This window comes from Pholis gunnellus (assembly GCF_910591455.1).
Source record: "Pholis gunnellus genome assembly, chromosome: 8".
In the NCBI taxonomy this organism is placed as follows: domain Eukaryota; kingdom Metazoa; phylum Chordata; class Actinopteri; order Perciformes; family Pholidae; genus Pholis; species Pholis gunnellus.
The window spans coordinates 3,034,346-3,052,114 of record NC_136534.1 but is presented as its reverse complement, the minus strand read 5'-3'; the positions used below and the strand labels follow the sequence as shown (position 1 = coordinate 3,052,114).

Genomic DNA, 17,769 nt, shown 5'->3' with positions numbered 1-17,769 from the left:
CCAATGTTACTGACGGTGGATACAATACACGTGGGAAAGAAATGCTTTCACAGTTCAGTTAAAGCCAATACAAAGGGCTCAAAAGTCTCAAATAACCTATGGCAGCCCATAAATGTGGACCTATTGTAAAGGCAAACAACTCAGAAGATCATTTGAAGCAAGTCTTCAGAACAGGACAGCACGTTACTGGCAGGTCAAAGTTGCAAAGTTGGAGATGAGGAGCAGCTGGGCAGGTTGGCAGCAGCTGAGAGCTGATTAGTGATGAGCCACAGGTGTGCAGGACAGGGGGCGTACAACAAAAGGCACCTGGTGGACAGGTGCGGAGCGGCCGAGTCAGAAATGACAAGTAGAAAAAGCAGAACATTTCTTGATTTTGGTGAAATGTTGATAATCACGTTGTCTGTATTAAACCGGTCCACAATCTGTCCCTAACCTGATCATAACCATTAACAAGTGTAATAATTCACCATTCACCACCAGGTCTGTGCTTTTTCAAAAGACTTTTCTGTTGCACTTCACCCCAACATTCACTTTTTTTAATTATCATAGCAGCACACGCAGCTTTGTTGGTTTTTGTTGCCTAAACCTAATTAATCGTTTCACAACATTAACCACGTAGCATCATGCATTTCTGATATTATGATACAAGTCTGATATGAAATGTATTTATGAAACGTATTTTTGATTCAGAAATGTTGACAATCAATGTGTTGAGTGTTTGCAGAAATTGAATGCCTTTCTGGCGACTAGGTTGTGCCTTTTTCCATTCTAATTACATGCAATTGCTCTTGAACATTTTGTCAAATCTAATGTATTTAGATACCAGAAATGTCCCTAAATAATACTCAAAATATGTACACTATGATTCATCCAAATGACTCACTAATTCACAGCATTTTACAGATATAATGAAGAGCTTAGAAGAACATCTTTTGTTCTGTACACTCAATGATGGAGGAAGCCAGGAAAGAGGAACTGTGTTGTAGAGGTTGGTAAAGTCACAGAGTACATTGTGCCTCTTCTGAGAAGATAGTTGGCATTTGGATGGTAGCAGCCATTGTGTTATTAGGATGGTGGACTGCTGTTGGCACGGACCTTTATTTATATAATCATAACTGCTGCTGGTCATCAGCATCCTGCTCTTCCTCCCCTAGCAGCCGCGGAAACACGGCAGCTAACTGAAGAGATCAGCGACGAGTGTCAGGAAATGTCAACAGAGTGCCAGTCCATTAATGGTCATTGTCAGGCCTGTGTAGGACAAGGCACAAGTGGAGGCTAATGCCTGTTGATGGTCTAATTAACGACATGAGGTTAATGTGTCTGGATGGATACTAACGATGTTACAGGCCACTTTTTCCTCACACTACATCACCACAATACTGAAGGGCACCGAGGCCGAAAATGAGCCTCTGAACTGAGGAAAATCAAGTTAAGTCGTCGCAGTTCATACAGTTATTACACTATGAGTCAGAAGTTCATTAGTTGGAAGAGAACATGTGGGTGTTTGATACAGCTGTCATGACAGGCGTCACCGTTCCAAACAAAGTGCTATGAAATCTACAAAGGTCAAACTGCCTTCATTTCCCAGCAGAGTCAGACGTGAATATCGTGAGAAGATGACGACAATGTGTCCCAATTAAAAAGTTTAAACATTTTTGGTCTTCAACAGCTACTTTCATTTAATAGTTTTACCTTTCATTTTTTTAAAGGCTGCATGAACGCTTCTTATTTCTTTCAGTCTTTTTTAAAAACAGTGTCCAAAGTTGTCTTTATGCGTTATATGCCTGTGTTGTAATACATTACTGGTAGTTATTTTACATGAATGAGGGACTTTAGTGTGGCTGTCTCGCACTGGAGGTGGGTAGAAAAATAAATGTTGTATTGAAGAAACGTCTATGGCTTTACGAAAAAAAAATCACAATGACACAGAGAGGAACAAAAATTCCTGAAAAAGAGCAAATAACCTGAAATAATTGAAACAACACAGTACAACAGCAAGTTGTTGTCAGCAAAGTGGCTTCATATCCTGGCCCTAACCTAATTGAACTAAACCACTGCATGGGGGTTAGATAATTGGACTGAATAACTTCATGGGGGTTAGTTAAACCAGAAATGAAAATTCCCACTGAAACCTGATTCTAACCGGAACATAGCAAACATTTGAATGTCAACAATAAGCCAACAGTGTCACACAAAAAAAGAGGAAGCAACTTCTAGGCCCTCCCCTTTCTCTTCAGCCCAGATTGCCAGTTACCACAATGACAGTAAGAAAAAGAGACAATCGCAATCAGAAAACATCACCAAAGTTAATATACATTGCACAGACAAGCACATTAAGAAAAAAATATATTTCAATCCCTATCTTAAAACCTGTTGGGCCCTAGCCCTATTTTCAGGCCTCTGCTCGAAAATTGCATACCCATACTAAAAAGAGTGTATTTCTCTAACTACAAGGTCTATTTGAATAATTTTGATGTTATAATAAAGGTAACACTTGTGAGATTTGTTTAGATGTGTAAATATCAGTGTATATGTTACTGGGTAAGAGTAAATGAAGATGGCACACAGCTCAAATTGAAAAGTTTCAGGTTTGCCTGCACTTTTATTGTTATTATTTCTTTGGAATGATGCAGCTCCAAGCCTAAAAACACTCCCAAAGCATAGCACAATATGTGAACAGTCTCTTAGCAAATGTTGACTTTGATAAAGTGAATCAGAACAAAGTTAGAGAGGTTTTAGTACAGAGAGGTCAGTCGAGGTCAAGCAAAATGTAATTTTGGAACCAGCTGTCCAATTGTAATTTCCTATACTATATAACTATATATTTCACTTGTTTTTATTATGAATAGTGTTCAATAGATCCAAATACAGCAGTTTGGCATCATTTTGAGAGCCAGAATCCTCTCTGTTTTTGTCTGTCATCCATGGGATTTTCTCGTCTGTATTCCAGTTGCTGTGTGTGTATGGGGACCTATCTCAGCCTATCATTGGTCGATTTCAGTCAATGACACCTCCTTCGACGTGTCAGAGTCTCAACAATTGAGTGGGAGTACCGTGGCATTGATTGACAGAATCGTTAGCCAGTCAGAATCAAAACCGCGCCGTCCCTCCCGGAGCCTAAAATTCCATTCGCCGAAAGTGAAATCCCTACCCCCCTGGTCCCCTAAGCTTGGTTGACCCCCTTTCTTCAGGAAACAGTTCAGACACAAACAGGATATACGTCGAACACATATTTGAATTGGAATAACCGGGAATTTATCTGTTCTCTTCATGAAAATCAGCTCACGGTGAGAAGCATTTATGATTTTTTGCAGTGAAGCGGTTTGTTGTTGTGGTGCTTGTTGACTGTATCTCTGTAATGGTTTCACGGAGAGACATTTTGGAGATATCTCTGGATTCTGTGTCGAATTCTCATGCTTTGTGTTGGCAGGTCGGAGCGGAGTGCGTAGCTCGCCGAGTAATGGCGAAAAATACGTGATATTGTGGTACATCTTCTAGTTAATTATATTAGTTTGTGTAGAATTGTGTTTGGAGTGTGTAAAATGGCTTCAATGATTATGTTGCCCAGAACCTCTTCTTTACTGGATATATAAAATGTGTGTAACATTCATTATATTCGTTTCTGAGAAGTGCATTGTACGACACGCTGTACGCTAAACTTTCTCCGTAGCCCCCCCCCCCCCCCCCCCCTCTCGGGTGAGGAGAGTTTTAATGATTATGGTTGGTTCCAGCCTGATGACAGTGATTGCCATAGAAATGTGTTCGTTTCTGATGTATGCCAAAACATGACCTAACACTGTAAGAGTAAACACATTGTACATTGTACAGACTGTATCTAAGAAATGGATCCGTTAAGACTTTCGTTAACTGAAAACACACTAGACCGGACAATGCCGTGGTAGTAACCTTACTAGTCACTTACTGTGACCTGTCAATCACAGTAGCCCCGCACTAAAGCATACTCTGCTTTATGGTCTGTTTGACTCTAAATGGACCATAATTTACTAAATGAACATCATGCTGTATTGAAGAAGACTTGAAACTAGAGATTGAGACCATAAACTCATGTTTACAATGTTTACTGAAGTAATAAATCAAGAGAGAAGTAGAGTCATCTTCTCATAGACTTTTATACAACCAGAGGAGTCGCCCCCTAGTGGACATTAGAGAGAATGCAGGTTTAAGGCACTTCTGAAAACTTGAAGGTCAGGGATTTCATGTCATTGGAAAATAGTTGTCAACACTGGGCTGGGTTTTTCAGTTGGACCATTTATAAATATCTGGCATACTTTTGCTGGTTCTTCCAATGTTACCTACCCTTGTCTGGCAATAATGTTGTACAAAGTATGGCACAGGGACACAGTCTGTATTTAGTGCTCTAATAGCAAACACACAAAGGACACACAAAACTCCACCGGTTACCTTTAATGTATCCACATTCATATTGTTGTGTTAAAGCAGTATTTCTCAAACTGTGGGGCGCACCCCTCTAGTGGGGCGCAGTGGTATTATAGGTGGGGCGCAGGGGGAAATGCTAATTTTTTTTATTTCAAGAACTTTATTGAGAACTTCACATATTACAAAAATACAAAGTACACGGGACATAAAACTAAGTCATTAATAAATACATGGCGAAATGCCTGTACTTTCGTGTAAATGTTTACGTTACGCTGTTAACAGGTTATGCTTGCGCATGCGTGACAGCCAAGATCCTTTGCGACTCACACGTGTAGCTTAGTGTGCAAAATGAAGAGACATTATCGAGATGACATCCGACTCTACCCGGAGGCTGAGGTTTACAGCTCAAACACTGAGTGAGTTCTGGCTTGTGTGAAGAGGGAGCCTCCACTCATCAGACAGAGGGCTGAGGGCATTCTGCTTCCCTTCACCACATCCTACCTCTGTGAGATCAGCTTTTCTGCTGTTGCCTCTCTCAAAACAAAATACAGATCTGAGCTCAACATTGAGCATGAATTAAGAGTGGCCGTATCAAGTCTGCAACCCCGTTTTAAAAAGATTTGTAGTGGAAAGCAGCTCATCGCAGCCATTACTGATAAAACTTGAAGGCTCACACATATCTGCACTCATTTTGTTTTGTTTTTCACAGGTTGCACGTTATTGTTATTATCTTGAAAAGATATTCAGTGCAAAACAGGTTAATTGTAGCCACAATAATCTATTTTTTTGCCAAATATGAGTTCTTTTTTGCATAGATAGAACTTTATTTGCATTGTTCTAACAAAGGAATTGCACATTGTATTTGTTTTTGTCTGATGGAGCAATCTGCTTTACCTGAAAGTGATTGCAATTTTCTTTATTCTATTATTTGAAAAAGCACAGATGGAGGAGTTTCAAAATGTTATTTCAATAAAAATTGGGGCCAAAGTGGGGCGTGACAGAAAAAGTTTGAGAACCTCTGTGTTAAAGTAACCATTGACATCACCACATCTGGAAAATAACTCAGTGTTAGACTGTAACTAAATCGTCAGATAGTTTAACTCGCATCATAGCAACATGATAAAACATTTCTTCTTAAGATGCATTGACACATTGTAGTTATTACAGTATATATATGTCTAGTCTAATTTACTCTTAAGAACTCCTTAAACTCCTTAAACCTCCTTAAATTAAAGGACTGAATGTCTGAGTGAGTTATTTATCATGAGAATACATCTCTGTGGAGAACTGAATGTGTAGTCACAGTTTGCATTGGCCGTGTTCTACTCGTCTTACAAAAACAATCTAAGCAGCAACAACTAAAACAAGGATGATTCTACGTAGATAATGTGCCCGAGGTAATTTGCTCAATTAATGCTTATATAGTTTTGCTGATGTAAAGCATGCAGCAAACTTTGTCGGTGATGTATTATTTAAATCTGGCATGCATTGGCCTGACAAGTTATAGCTGCTTAAATCTGTATTAGCCGTCTCCCACCATCTTGTTGTCCAGATTGGTTTTCAGTTGAGGGATGTAAGTAATTATGGACACACTTACAGACACCCATTTCTTATCATAGAGAGAGAGAGAGAGAGGGAGAGGGGGTAATTGTGCATCCCAATGTAATTTGTTAGTCGTACAATTTATGACTACGAAGGTAACAAAATTACTGATGTAAAGTGATAATTTGTTATTTATCGACCAGCTTTTGACTCATTGCAAATTATTTGTAGAATAGCCTTCTAATTTGGCCATTTTAGTAATGCAGTGGTCTTTTCATTGGACCAGCTTTTGGAGCTGGAGCCAAGAGACGATTAGCTGAGCTTAGAATAAGGACTAGAAGCAGGCAGAAAACAACTTGTTCTCACTCCACAACACGTCACTGACGCTTGGTCTCACCTTTTGATACAGACGCACTGTATGAGACGCACCAGGCTTTCAACTAACTCCAATGTAAACCCATCCACTTCATTACTAGATGCCCAGAGCAACTGATGTAGTGTAAAGCGTGAGTAAGTCTGCACAGAGAGGCACTTGTTAGTCATGTGAGTCGCTTGTCACTCGCTAGTCACGTGAGTCATTAGTAACTTCTTAGTCATGTGAGTCATTAGGAACTTCTTAGTCATGTGAGTTGTCAGTCACTCGCTGGTCACCTGAGTTGTTAGGAACTTCTTAGTCACGTGAGTCATTAGTAACTTCTTAGTCATGTGAGTTGTCAGTCACTCGCTAGTCACGTGAGTCATTAGTAACTTCTTAGTCATGTGAGTCATCAGTCACTCGCTGGTCACCTGAGTCGTTAGGAACTTCTTAGTCACGTGAGTCATTAGTAACTTCTTAGTCATGTGAGTCATCAGTCACTCGCTGGTCACCTGAGTCGTTAGGAACTTCTTAGTCATGTGAGTCATGAGGAACTTTTTCGTCACGTGAGTCGTTAGGAACTTCTTAGTCACGTGAGTCATTAGTAACTTCTTAGTCACGTGAGTCGTTAGGAACTTCTTAGTCACGTGAGTCGTTAGGAACTTCTTAGTCACGTGAGTCATTAGTAACTTCTTAGTCACGTGAGTCGTTAGGAACTTCTTAGTCATGTGAGTCATTAGTAACTTCTTAGTCATGTGAGTCGTCAGTCACTCACTGGTCACCTGAGTCGTTAGGAACTTCTTAGTCATGTGAGTCATTAGTAACTTCTTAGTCATGTGAGTCGTCAGTCACTCGCTGGTCACCTGAGTCGTTTGTTACTCATTAGTCACGTGAGTCGTTAGGCACTTCTTCGACATGTGAGTTGTTAGTCCAGTTGACGTCGACCTATAGTAATCAAGTGATTTTATTGCCTAAACTTACTTCTTGTGAAGATGTAAGTTTACTTTGAAAAGATCAGTGAATCATAGTTTGAAACTTACGGGCACGGACCAATGCGATATTTGACGAGTTGGGATTGAGAATGTGTTATGGTGCGTTCACATGTCAATCGCGTCATTCGCGCCATGTTTACTCGCGGGGGACCATTTGTGGTCATTCGCGCCATTCGTGCTAGATGCGCCGGAGAGGGGGCGTGGCTCATCGCCCTGGAAGCCGTTTGCCATTTATTTCCGCCATCAAACATGGTAGAAATAACCACTATTTCTGCTTAGTACTTGTGGTGGAAGTCCCAGATATCCCGGGAAACTAAACGCCGTCTTGTCTGGGTTCATAACATAGTCTGGAGGAGCTCCGTGGATTTCATCGAACTGTATTCACTGTGTCTAGCAAGCCACACGTCGGCTGTTTACTACAGCTGTATGAACACAACATAAACTGATTTTGTTGTGATGTTACTGCAATAAACGGACACAAAGGGATGCCGAAATAACTACGTAATGATGCCGATTTGTAAAAAGTTTGAATTTATGTTTTGTTAGTTCTCTCTGCAAGACAAGCAAATACGTTTTAAAATACTTCTTTTCTCAATGGAGCTCGGATCGATTGGTGCAATTCTATGCTAAGATTGTAGCAGCTCCATCAACACTGACGCGCCGCGTTTGGTGTGAACACGGCATTAGACTGGTAGCTTATTGAGGCTAATTTAAGCTTTCTTTGGGGCAACTTCTGGTACGTCCTGCTGTGTAACTTAAATAACTGAGTGAGCTGCTGTGATTACATAACGCTGCATGTATCATGATGAATCGTATGTTCTCTGTCATTAAATGTGAGTAAACAAGAGGACTCCTGTTCTTTTATTATATAGATATGCTTTTATTAGAAATAAGACACATTCATTTTGTGCTCTGAAAACTGTACATTAACAAAGAGGCGACCCAAGTAAATTAAAAAGGGGAGTGAGGGGAAGTGGGAGGAGTGTTTTTTGTGTGGCGGGGTGGGGCGCAGATCAGTGGGTCATAGGTCGGAGGTCAGGGTTTCAACAAATACAGATTTGAGGGAGTGACTGGCGTTAATATCAAAACACACACTGTTACATTGCGATACAGAACACTCGTATAGTCCAGTACCCTGAAAGGACAAGGAGGAAATGGGAGGATCGGTATCAGAATAATCATGGTCATATTTATAATTATGATAACAACTATCCCCAAGCACAGTAAGAAAGATATTTATAGGCTAAAATCCATTCTGTAGAACTCTGTTGAAATAATTACAATGCTGTACATCAGGACTCAAATGAGCCTTGTGCTTTCTCTGTGTGCAACCACCGTCCTCTGATGAACTCGGCCTTGTCTCTATCATCACCTTTAATCATTATACCATATATATTTATATATTTATTCATTTACTCGTCTTCCATTAATCAACACACACAAACACACACGTTTGTTTTTCCTTCTCATCTTTGAAACGCCATCATACTTTGCATTTACCGTACCAATTCTGCTTGTACATGGAGAAACGGACTCAAACAGCATGTGTTTGTTGAACGTGGCCTCCTTCTGGATGCACTGACGCTGTGCACATGTCCCTCTGTGGGCGGCATTGAGATTGAGAGCCGATAAATGCGCAAAGCCCACTGGCCCGGACTCTGGCGTCTGTTGACGTGTCCGTCGATGAGAAGGCAACTTGCCATTTTGGCTCAGGGAAACGTCTCGATTATATTTTTTGTACCCCCTCCGTTCCCTTCACTTGTCACTGCAGGACCGACCTGGCCCCTTCAGGATCTCGGGGGATAAAGCGGTTGAGCCAAAAGAATTAGTGTGAGTTGTAGGGGAGGGGGGTACTGCATCGAGGGCCACATGGGTGTATGCTTGGTAGTCTGCCCCATTCCTTCCTTTTCTCTTTCGAGATTGATGTTGGAGAAAAAAAATAAGTCCAGAGGCATCTCGAGCCGTATAAAACAGCGTCCATCATGAAAAAGAGAGAGCGGAAAAGTGACACAACGATACTCTCAACAGTGGAAAAAAAGAGACATAATCATGATTATTACATTGTATTCATTTAATACAGGGGTAAACATTGCATGATCACCTATGCTTTGCGGCTTATTACATGGCTATATGATGCACATATAGTCGCTGAATCTGCTACCATGGCAATCTGTCTACCATGTGAGCCAATGTGGTGTCTGCCACCACATACCAGAAGATGACCAGTATTTGGCAGACAGAAACACCGTCCAAACATCAAATGAAACAACATAGAAAGACACGCTATTTTCCCGTTCTCTCTAGAATTGGTTGAGTTAATTTCCCTCCTTCTCTTTTCACGTTGTCGCAGTGGGCTTGAATAGATATCCAGAGCAGGGCAGTGTGTGTGGTGTGTCAGCATGTTCGTCTGAGAGGATTGGAAAACGAAGGAAGTTGTTGTGGGTGTGATGTCAGGATCTTGGTCACACCTCCGTCTGAAGGTCCATGATCTCCTGGCCCACCAGAGGAATGGTGGCACTGGTCTTCTCCCATTCCACCGTCTGCAGCTCCAGAGGGGACGCTGTCACTGTCTCCAGGTCCTTCCTGACCCAGGAAGGGGGGGAGTGGGTCTTCCTGATACCCTCCCACGCCCTCTTACTGGGGGTCTGCTGCTTGTCCTGATGGGAAGAGGACAGAGGGAAAAAGGCTTGTTTTCTCAGGGATGATACAGCCACGTATTTTAGTACATTAGTATATTGTAAGTTCTTTTGATGGACCTACTTTACCTTGCTCTGAATTTTTTTTATCTGTCTTCCTTAGTAATTTCCAACACTTCTTATTGGGTATATGCATAAAAAGCAAGCTATATATAGTAATAAGGAATGGGATGCAAATATGATCATAGCTGAGGCACATTCTCAAATCACATCTTGAAGAAGTTAATCTCTCTGCCTCTTACACTTGACATCAAAATGTTTGGGCTTTTTTGTCTTTGGGTAGAAGCTAATGTTGTGTGATTCTGCAGAGCTATCACACATATTTGATTGGGTCCAGACACTATCTGTGTCAAATTGCTGCACTTGATCTGTGAAGTTGGACATGGCGCTATGTCAGAGAAGACCTGCCTCCAAAGCTGTGAAACAAATGGAGCATTTGTAGCAACAAGAAATAAAAATCTTCTGCTGCCATGGAACGACCGCAGCTACAAAGCCAACATGGAACCCCCTCTTGTACCTGCTGTTGGTGACTTTGTTAAGGGACAAGTTTCCAGCCAATCCAATCCCAACCTAGTTTCTCCTAGTTAATAGGAGAAAAAGAAACTCCTTGAGTTCATTGGGTATGGTAATATTTAAACTGGTTCTCATTCCCAATTCGCCAAGTACTACCACTTGGTCAGTGGTCCTCAGTGTCTGATACAGACTCAACAAGGCACCCTTTAGCGTCTGTATGAGACGCACCAGGCTTTCAACTAACTCCAATGTAAACCCATCCATGTCATTATCAGACGTTCAGAGCACCTAACGTGGTATATGGAGCTAGAAAGTCTGCGTAGGGAGGGTGGGTAATGAGGACGTAAGCATCAAACAAACCCTGGACTTTGACACAGGAGACTGCTGTCTGTGTCCCATGTGAAACCAAGTCAAAGTGGACTCATTCAATATTAGTATTGTTGTTTAACTTCTGGACTTCACTAATGCCATGTGCCACGATCCTTTACGAAGCCTAACTCAGCGGTTTTGTTGCGTAACTAAATGTAAATCTAAATGAATTAATATTGCATATCTACTTGAAACACATGACACATAGATGCAGAATTGGCAGATAGTCAAAAGAATAGACATTTCTTAAGATATTACTTTTGAAAATAATGAAACCTAAACAAGTTAGCCCTTGTGTCGGGTATCAGAACTTCATCCTGTACTTATCCAGAGCCTACGCTGCCAGCCCAACACCGAGCTAGATTATGTCTTTTGAGAGGCCTTGTTATGGAACAAGCTATGATAAGGTATGATTTGGAAGAGCTCTCAAGTATTTGTCACATTTGGAGCAATCTTAGAACCCATCGGCTATCAGTCTGTTGACTGATTCTAGGTTTCTAGATGTGGTGTAGCAGCGGATATCCAGGCCAAAGCTTCCTATTCAGAGCACCGGTCATTGTTTGTGTTCCGATTAGCAACTTGAGACTACTACTACTAATAATAATTGCGAGGTGACGTTTACGTTGTCTCACAAGTAGCCAGTTTATACAAGATTTAATTTTTAAAAGCTAAATTATTGTTCGACCCAGAAGGGTATTCGGCCAATGTGTTCTGCCTCTTCTGCTCTCAACACGTACTGTTTATCTGCATACGACAAAAGCCTGCTCAAATGTTATTGGTCCATTCTAATCGGACTATTAACTGACTACAAACGGCAACCAGACACTTCCGATACCAAAATCCCGTTGCCTAAAGAATCTGTATTCATTAAACAGATATCTGTTTATTTCATTTGTACTTGGCAACATTTGTAGTTGTAGTTTGTATGCTCACCCACAACTACGCCCCTTGATGTCCCCACAGCTAATTTGTCCTGGCACTAACATTGTAAGCAGATGAATAATGCAATCTTTAAAATGGCTGCACTAATAATTAAACAGGAAACTCCACTCGAGTGTGGCGGTTTGTGCTAATGATGGAAGGAAAACAGCATTAGATATAGGAGAGGAAGGGGTGGGGGGCAAAACAGAATAAAGTTAAACTCTTTACACTCATGTTGGTCTTGTCGCTGCTGGCAGAGGACACACTCCATCTTTTGGCAGCTTTGGCATCAACAGGTGGAGATTCTCTATCCTTGTCTGCACTGTGAATCTTCCTGTTCAGGTCCTGAAACATGTCCTGGTGGCGTTTCCGGGTGTGCATAATCTTCTACACAGGGACATTGCACGTTAACGTACAAGGTAAACAGCACAGGCTACCATCAATCCTACTTCACCCCCTTTCACATGTGATGTCTCGAATCCCAACACTACAGTCACACCCAAGCTTTAAATAAATCTGATGAATGTATGCAAGCATCTAGAGGTCTGAATAGCTAAGAGACATCAGCTTTTTGGTCTAAATCTAAAATAAGCTCTGTAGGAATCAAAGACACTAAAATTACCTCAAAGTCAAGCTCTGCATAGCGTGATTTTCGTCTCTGGGGGGAGATGAGACAGAGAGATTAAAGATGTGTCTTGATATCGTTTGCCTTGTGAGCACGCAAATGCTCGAGTGTTTTTGAACTGTTTCTTTGTGTGTCTCCACGTCGGCCAGTCAACAACGGGTGTTTCTGGGACGCAGAGGAGAGCAGTGTCACGAGGGAGGAAACAAGGTTTGCTGCTGGTCATTCTGACCCTGTTGGCACAAGTTTGCAGTTAACAGATTGCGACCAAATGACCTTTAAGCCCTCCATCACGGAGTGGGTGAAGGAAAAGCTGACCTTCAGGCTGCTTGGTTGCCGTGGCAGCTGCCGCCTCGCACGGCATCATGGAAGTGTGTTTTGGCCCCGAAGTGAAAAAGACACCAGCAGGCAGATGCCACTGTGTCGTCTCATCTTGCACTAGGAGCTGAGTGAAAACTAACCTTTTTAAAGATGCGTTCCGTACTTGGGGCCAGAAAAAAACGGCTGGGGTACTTGTTATGCAGTGTTTGTAATGAATGAAATAAGAGGGCTTGTTATCTTATTTTTAGCATCAGAGAGGGAATGACCTAAGCATGCAAGACATGTAGCACAGTGCTGCCCTGTGGATACCTAATTAATTGAATGCTCCTTTTATTTGTTTCTCGTGAATTAATATCCAGTTTATTAACATGTGGCTCCCTAGCCGATCATCCGTGTTAATCATTTCCTCCAACACAGAGAGTGGGTTAAAGCTGTGTTGGTCAAACACAGCCTGTGGCACATTACATGGCAAATAGAGGATTCTAGAGAAAAAAAATGTCAATGGTAACTATAGTGTTTCTATATGAATGGCTGCAGTACATGTATGCAGTATACAGTATGCTAAATATTAGATGGTGAACCAAAGAATAAGCAGGCATGATATATGGGATCATTCACATTGATTTATGGATAACAAAAGAAGCAGAGCAGTTCAAATGTCCTGATGTTGAGAGAGTGATAATAAAGAGGACATGAGATGAGAAGAAAGGAATGTTCACCATAATGATACTGCCACCATTTCTCAAACAAAGGCCAGTATTCAAATGTTTTAATGGCTTTAAAGTTGTAAACATAGAGAGGGCTGGAATTACTAACTACAATGGATCTCATGTACAATGATAATCCAGTCCACAGTACTACTTCAATCAGTATAGCAACCCTTCAAAATGAACACTGTTTTTATTCACTAATTTATTGCACTCACTTTTACTTGATGCTTTTTCGATTCTGTCAATGAAATCAACCACTTCCTGCAAATGTTTCACATTAAAAGCCTTCCAGGAAAGAACAGGATTGTGCCCTTTAATGTATTGTGTAATGCCAGGTTGAGACTACACAACATTCATGTCTGTTAATATGGTCACAGTGTAAGATTAGGAGGCAATTATAGAGTCACAAGCACAACGTCTGTGTAACAAGGAGGTCTTGGTGGACGGGCGGGTCAAACAAACAAAGGACTCTCACTAAGGAGACTGCTGTTTGTGTCCTGTGTGTTTGTGTCACTGTTGACTAATTTGACCTTAGTTTGGTCACATACCTTTTGCACCTTACTTAGAAGTACTTATTTTAACCCAAATTATAATCTTTTTCTAAACCTAACCAAGTAGTTTTGCTGTGTAAATAACTGTAAAAACTAAGCAAACCTATGCTGGAAGTTTTTTATGCAAACAGACTGTATACATGTAACGAGCGTAAACTCTATGTATTCCTGTGAAAACAGAAGTTTATTTTAAAAAGACACTATGCATGTAAGGAGTGTAAGCTTACACACCGTCTCTGACACGTCCAAAACCGACACTAGAAGGGCACCTAGAGTGTGCTAGTTTGAAGCTGAGGGACACTGACCAAGCTGCCATATTTGACAAGTTGGGAGTGAGAACATGTTGTACACATTTGTCCCCAACCAATCATAGCTTGTTGCCTTTCATGACCTACATGATGTCATCGAGAAGGCAGTGCTAGCGATCGGATTCTAGAAACAAGAATGTAAACGAACAATGGCATCTGAAGCGGTGTGTATCATACTGGCTTACATAACTTAAAACAAGAAAGAAAGGACAACTGTGACTTTTCCTCTGTTTCACAGTTCCACCTCGCAGCACCAACAACATCATTCCTCTGTCGCTTTGCCATTTTAAAGCAGAAGAGTTTCTATTGATCGACAGAACAGGTCGTGGAATTTGTCATTCCACACGTTAGAAGGGGTGACCCTGAAAACTCGTCTTTTACTTTTTTGACCGCTAATTTCACAGTCGAGTTGTTGAAGTGATGGTAGAGGCACGTTTTTCACGTCTATCAGGTTTTAGCTATTATGGGGCTGATACTGTGTCGTCTGAAAGCGGCGCAACATCTGTGCAGGAAGTGTTACGTTTTCTTGACAGAAGTTTAGAAGTACTAGAAAAAGAGAAACTGAGATCAGCAGAAGGATCAGGATGTGATTCTGTTGTTGTCATAGGAATGGTGCTATTTTTAATAGTATCGTGAATTTATCAAGACAACAAGTAAACAAGAGGAGAGTTTGCATAAAAAGCAAAAAGCAGATTAAAACAAGCAGATCAGAGAACAATGAGGCTTCTTTCTAAAAATAATGAAATACTCTTATAAAACAGGGGAAATTACAAATGAAAGAATTATCTCTGATATAAACCAGTTTCAAAATAAAGGCCTGGTTGTTGAGAATGTCTGGTGAGCAGTAATAACACAACGTTGACATGCATGTCTTTTTTTAAGTATGAAGTGTGAGGCTGATAAAAAAGAATATGCTGATCAGTTTGGTGGTCTTACCTCCAGTGAGCTCATGGACAGCGTGGAGACGGTCTCACTCTTGGACATCACACCGGAGTTTCCGGAATCTCCCCCGTCACACATGTTGTTGGCTACCTGGGAGTCTCTGGGCATGTTCTGCAGATTGTGTGCAGGTGAGTCTCTGTCAGAGCACGACACACTGATCTGGTCGGCAGGCAGGCTCTTCAGCCCGAAGCCAGGCATTGGCTCCCCGTTGGCAGGGTTAGCCAGGTGAATGAGCCTGGTCTGAGGCAGCTGCTCAATGCCGATGTTATACTTGGCCGTCTGCTCCTCTTTGCCCTTGGACAGCTTCAGGGTGCCTGTGTTGTTGGTCGGCAGGATGACGTAGCCCGGGCCTTTGCCGGTGCCCTCGGAGCTGCTGCCCTCGCCGTTTCCTCGAGGCAGCTCTCCGTCTAGCTGCTTGAAGAGCTCGCCATCACAGATATAGATGGATTTGGCGCCCGGCAGCTCCGTGCTGATTCCCTTGGCGGGGCCCTTCTCCCTGCGCAGAGTCAGAGTGTGGCTGGTGTAGTCTGCCACGTTCTGGAGGTGAACCTTCGCCATGCTGGCCGGCATGGTGTTGAAGTTTGAACCCTTCTGAAGGGTAAGGGTAGCAGAGGAGGCCTTCTCCTCCCCCTGGAGAGAGGAACGCTTCGTAGTGCCTGCAGGCAAAAGAAAGACACAGTTGGAACATGGCTGGATTTACCCGCTTGGGGTCCCTGGGGGCCCCTGTGCCCGTTATCCATTAATATCACATGCCTCATGTTGTCTTCAAGTAATCACATTAAATACAAATGGATTTAATAAAAGACTCAGTGTAAAACTAGATTTTGATGCAGGTGTTCTCAGCCAGACAGCGTCTCAAGGTAATGACGGATGTAGAAATTCTCTTAGCTAATACTGTTATTTACTGCAAATCTTCACAGTTAACTGGGACTTTTGGGGCCCCTGGGATCTGGGGTCCTCCAGCAGTTAAGCTATTCCGACGCCTGAAGAGGATGGAAAGAAAAGACGTACTGGATTCTGCTTTAGTAGTTCAAATGTTTTGAGGCAACATAAATCTGTGCCAGAGTCACCATTGCCACTGTCACTCTGTCAGAGAGCGCTGACAAGTCGATTTTACAACTGTGACCAAAATAATCAAAAGTGTCAACTTTCAAACACATCTCAGTCAAAACCTGCTGAGTGTTCGGAAAAATGAGACAGCAAGAAAAAAACAATGTTTGTTAAATCATCTCTACAGGGAGAACATGGCTGAATCCGGCTCGTCTTGACCCTGTGACCCAACCTCATTTCACTATAACAACTGCTGGCTTATGGCAGCATGCGTATCCCATACCATGTCCAGGCTGGCCGAATGCTCTATCTGCAACACTGAATGTCTCACAATCTCTTGCTACTTGACATATAAAAAGAACAACAAACAATTATCGCTCTCTGTTCTCTTCTGTCTTTTCTCGATCAGGCGTGCCTGCGTCTCAATAGCTTTTCTGCTCCAGATGCTTTCCTTGATATCCTGTCTCGAGAGATAATCAGATTTCCACTCCCAGCGGATATCAGAGCAGAGCCGGTATCTGATGCGGCACTGTCGGGACGGGACTTAATTATACAGCGGCAGTGTAGGAGAGACTCCGACAGCCCTATTTATCTGCATATAACTGCTCTGCACACGTTCGCCCCACTCCCATCAGCCCGGTGTAAACTACCTTATGCAGCAGTAATGTGCTGTATTTCTTGTCAAATCGGCTCCTTGGCGAAAGGGAGGCTGCTGTGATGTTGATTGTAAGACATAAGTGCAGAACTGAGGGGGAACACGCCTCACATCTGTTCCGACTACGTGTAGGAATTATAAGCAGTCAAAATACAAAGAGGAGGCACAGACAGACATCTGTAGCTTTCGAGCAGCGGCCCCCAAAGACTCGCACACTCGCACGCACGGAATCAAGCGCGCTCCACCTGCAGCTTACCTGATCTGCAGGCCATATCCACGTCTTTCTCAAAGTCAGTCTGAGGACAGAAAACAATAAATATTGCAGTCAGTGTACACACCCTGCCAATATTGAATAATAAATCCTGAGAGGTAAAAATAGCATATGCATATTCATACCATGAGCTGGGCGTGGCCATTCTGGAAAGATCCTCCTGAATCTCCATTGGTGTCCTCCTGGCGGTCCACCACCCGGCACTTCACCGCCTCCTGAACCTGAAGCAGATCATGAGTGTACAGATCATGATCTTGGCACTGGTGTGATGCATCCATTCACAACACACACTACTGTGAATGAGAGGACAGCTCTTGAAGCGACTCCAAAAAGCTGTAATGTTCACGATATAACAAAAACAGACCTATTAAATCAAGCGAACAACATATTTTGCTAGTCTACACTTGTAAGTAGTCGGGATGTCCTGATGGTGAAACGACAAGCTGAAGTTCATGGGGGTTCATTCAAATCCAAATGGCTCACCCCTTTGGAATGTCATGGCCACTGCACCCCCCCTACAAAGTGTTGATTGAGTGATTGGCCAAAGAAACTT

At 42.3% G+C, this 17,769-nt stretch overlaps 1 protein-coding gene across 1 annotated transcript in view; it reads right to left on the bottom strand.

The window, feature by feature from the left end:
• Positions 1–9,749: 9,749 nt before the first annotated feature.
• Positions 9,750–17,769, bottom strand: part of adgrb1a (adhesion G protein-coupled receptor B1a) — a gene marked incomplete at both ends in the record, with an annotated part of 105,740 nt that continues 97,720 nt past the window's right edge. Inside the window, 6 exons of the mRNA XM_079164968.1 lie at positions 9,750–9,944; positions 12,015–12,173; positions 12,409–12,444; positions 15,235–15,896; positions 17,202–17,241; positions 17,342–17,437. Coding sequence (XP_079021094.1) covers positions 9,750–9,944; positions 12,015–12,173; positions 12,409–12,444; positions 15,235–15,896; positions 17,202–17,241; positions 17,342–17,437 — 1,188 coding nt within the window. The remainder of the gene's footprint in view (positions 9,945–12,014; positions 12,174–12,408; positions 12,445–15,234; positions 15,897–17,201; positions 17,242–17,341; positions 17,438–17,769) is intronic.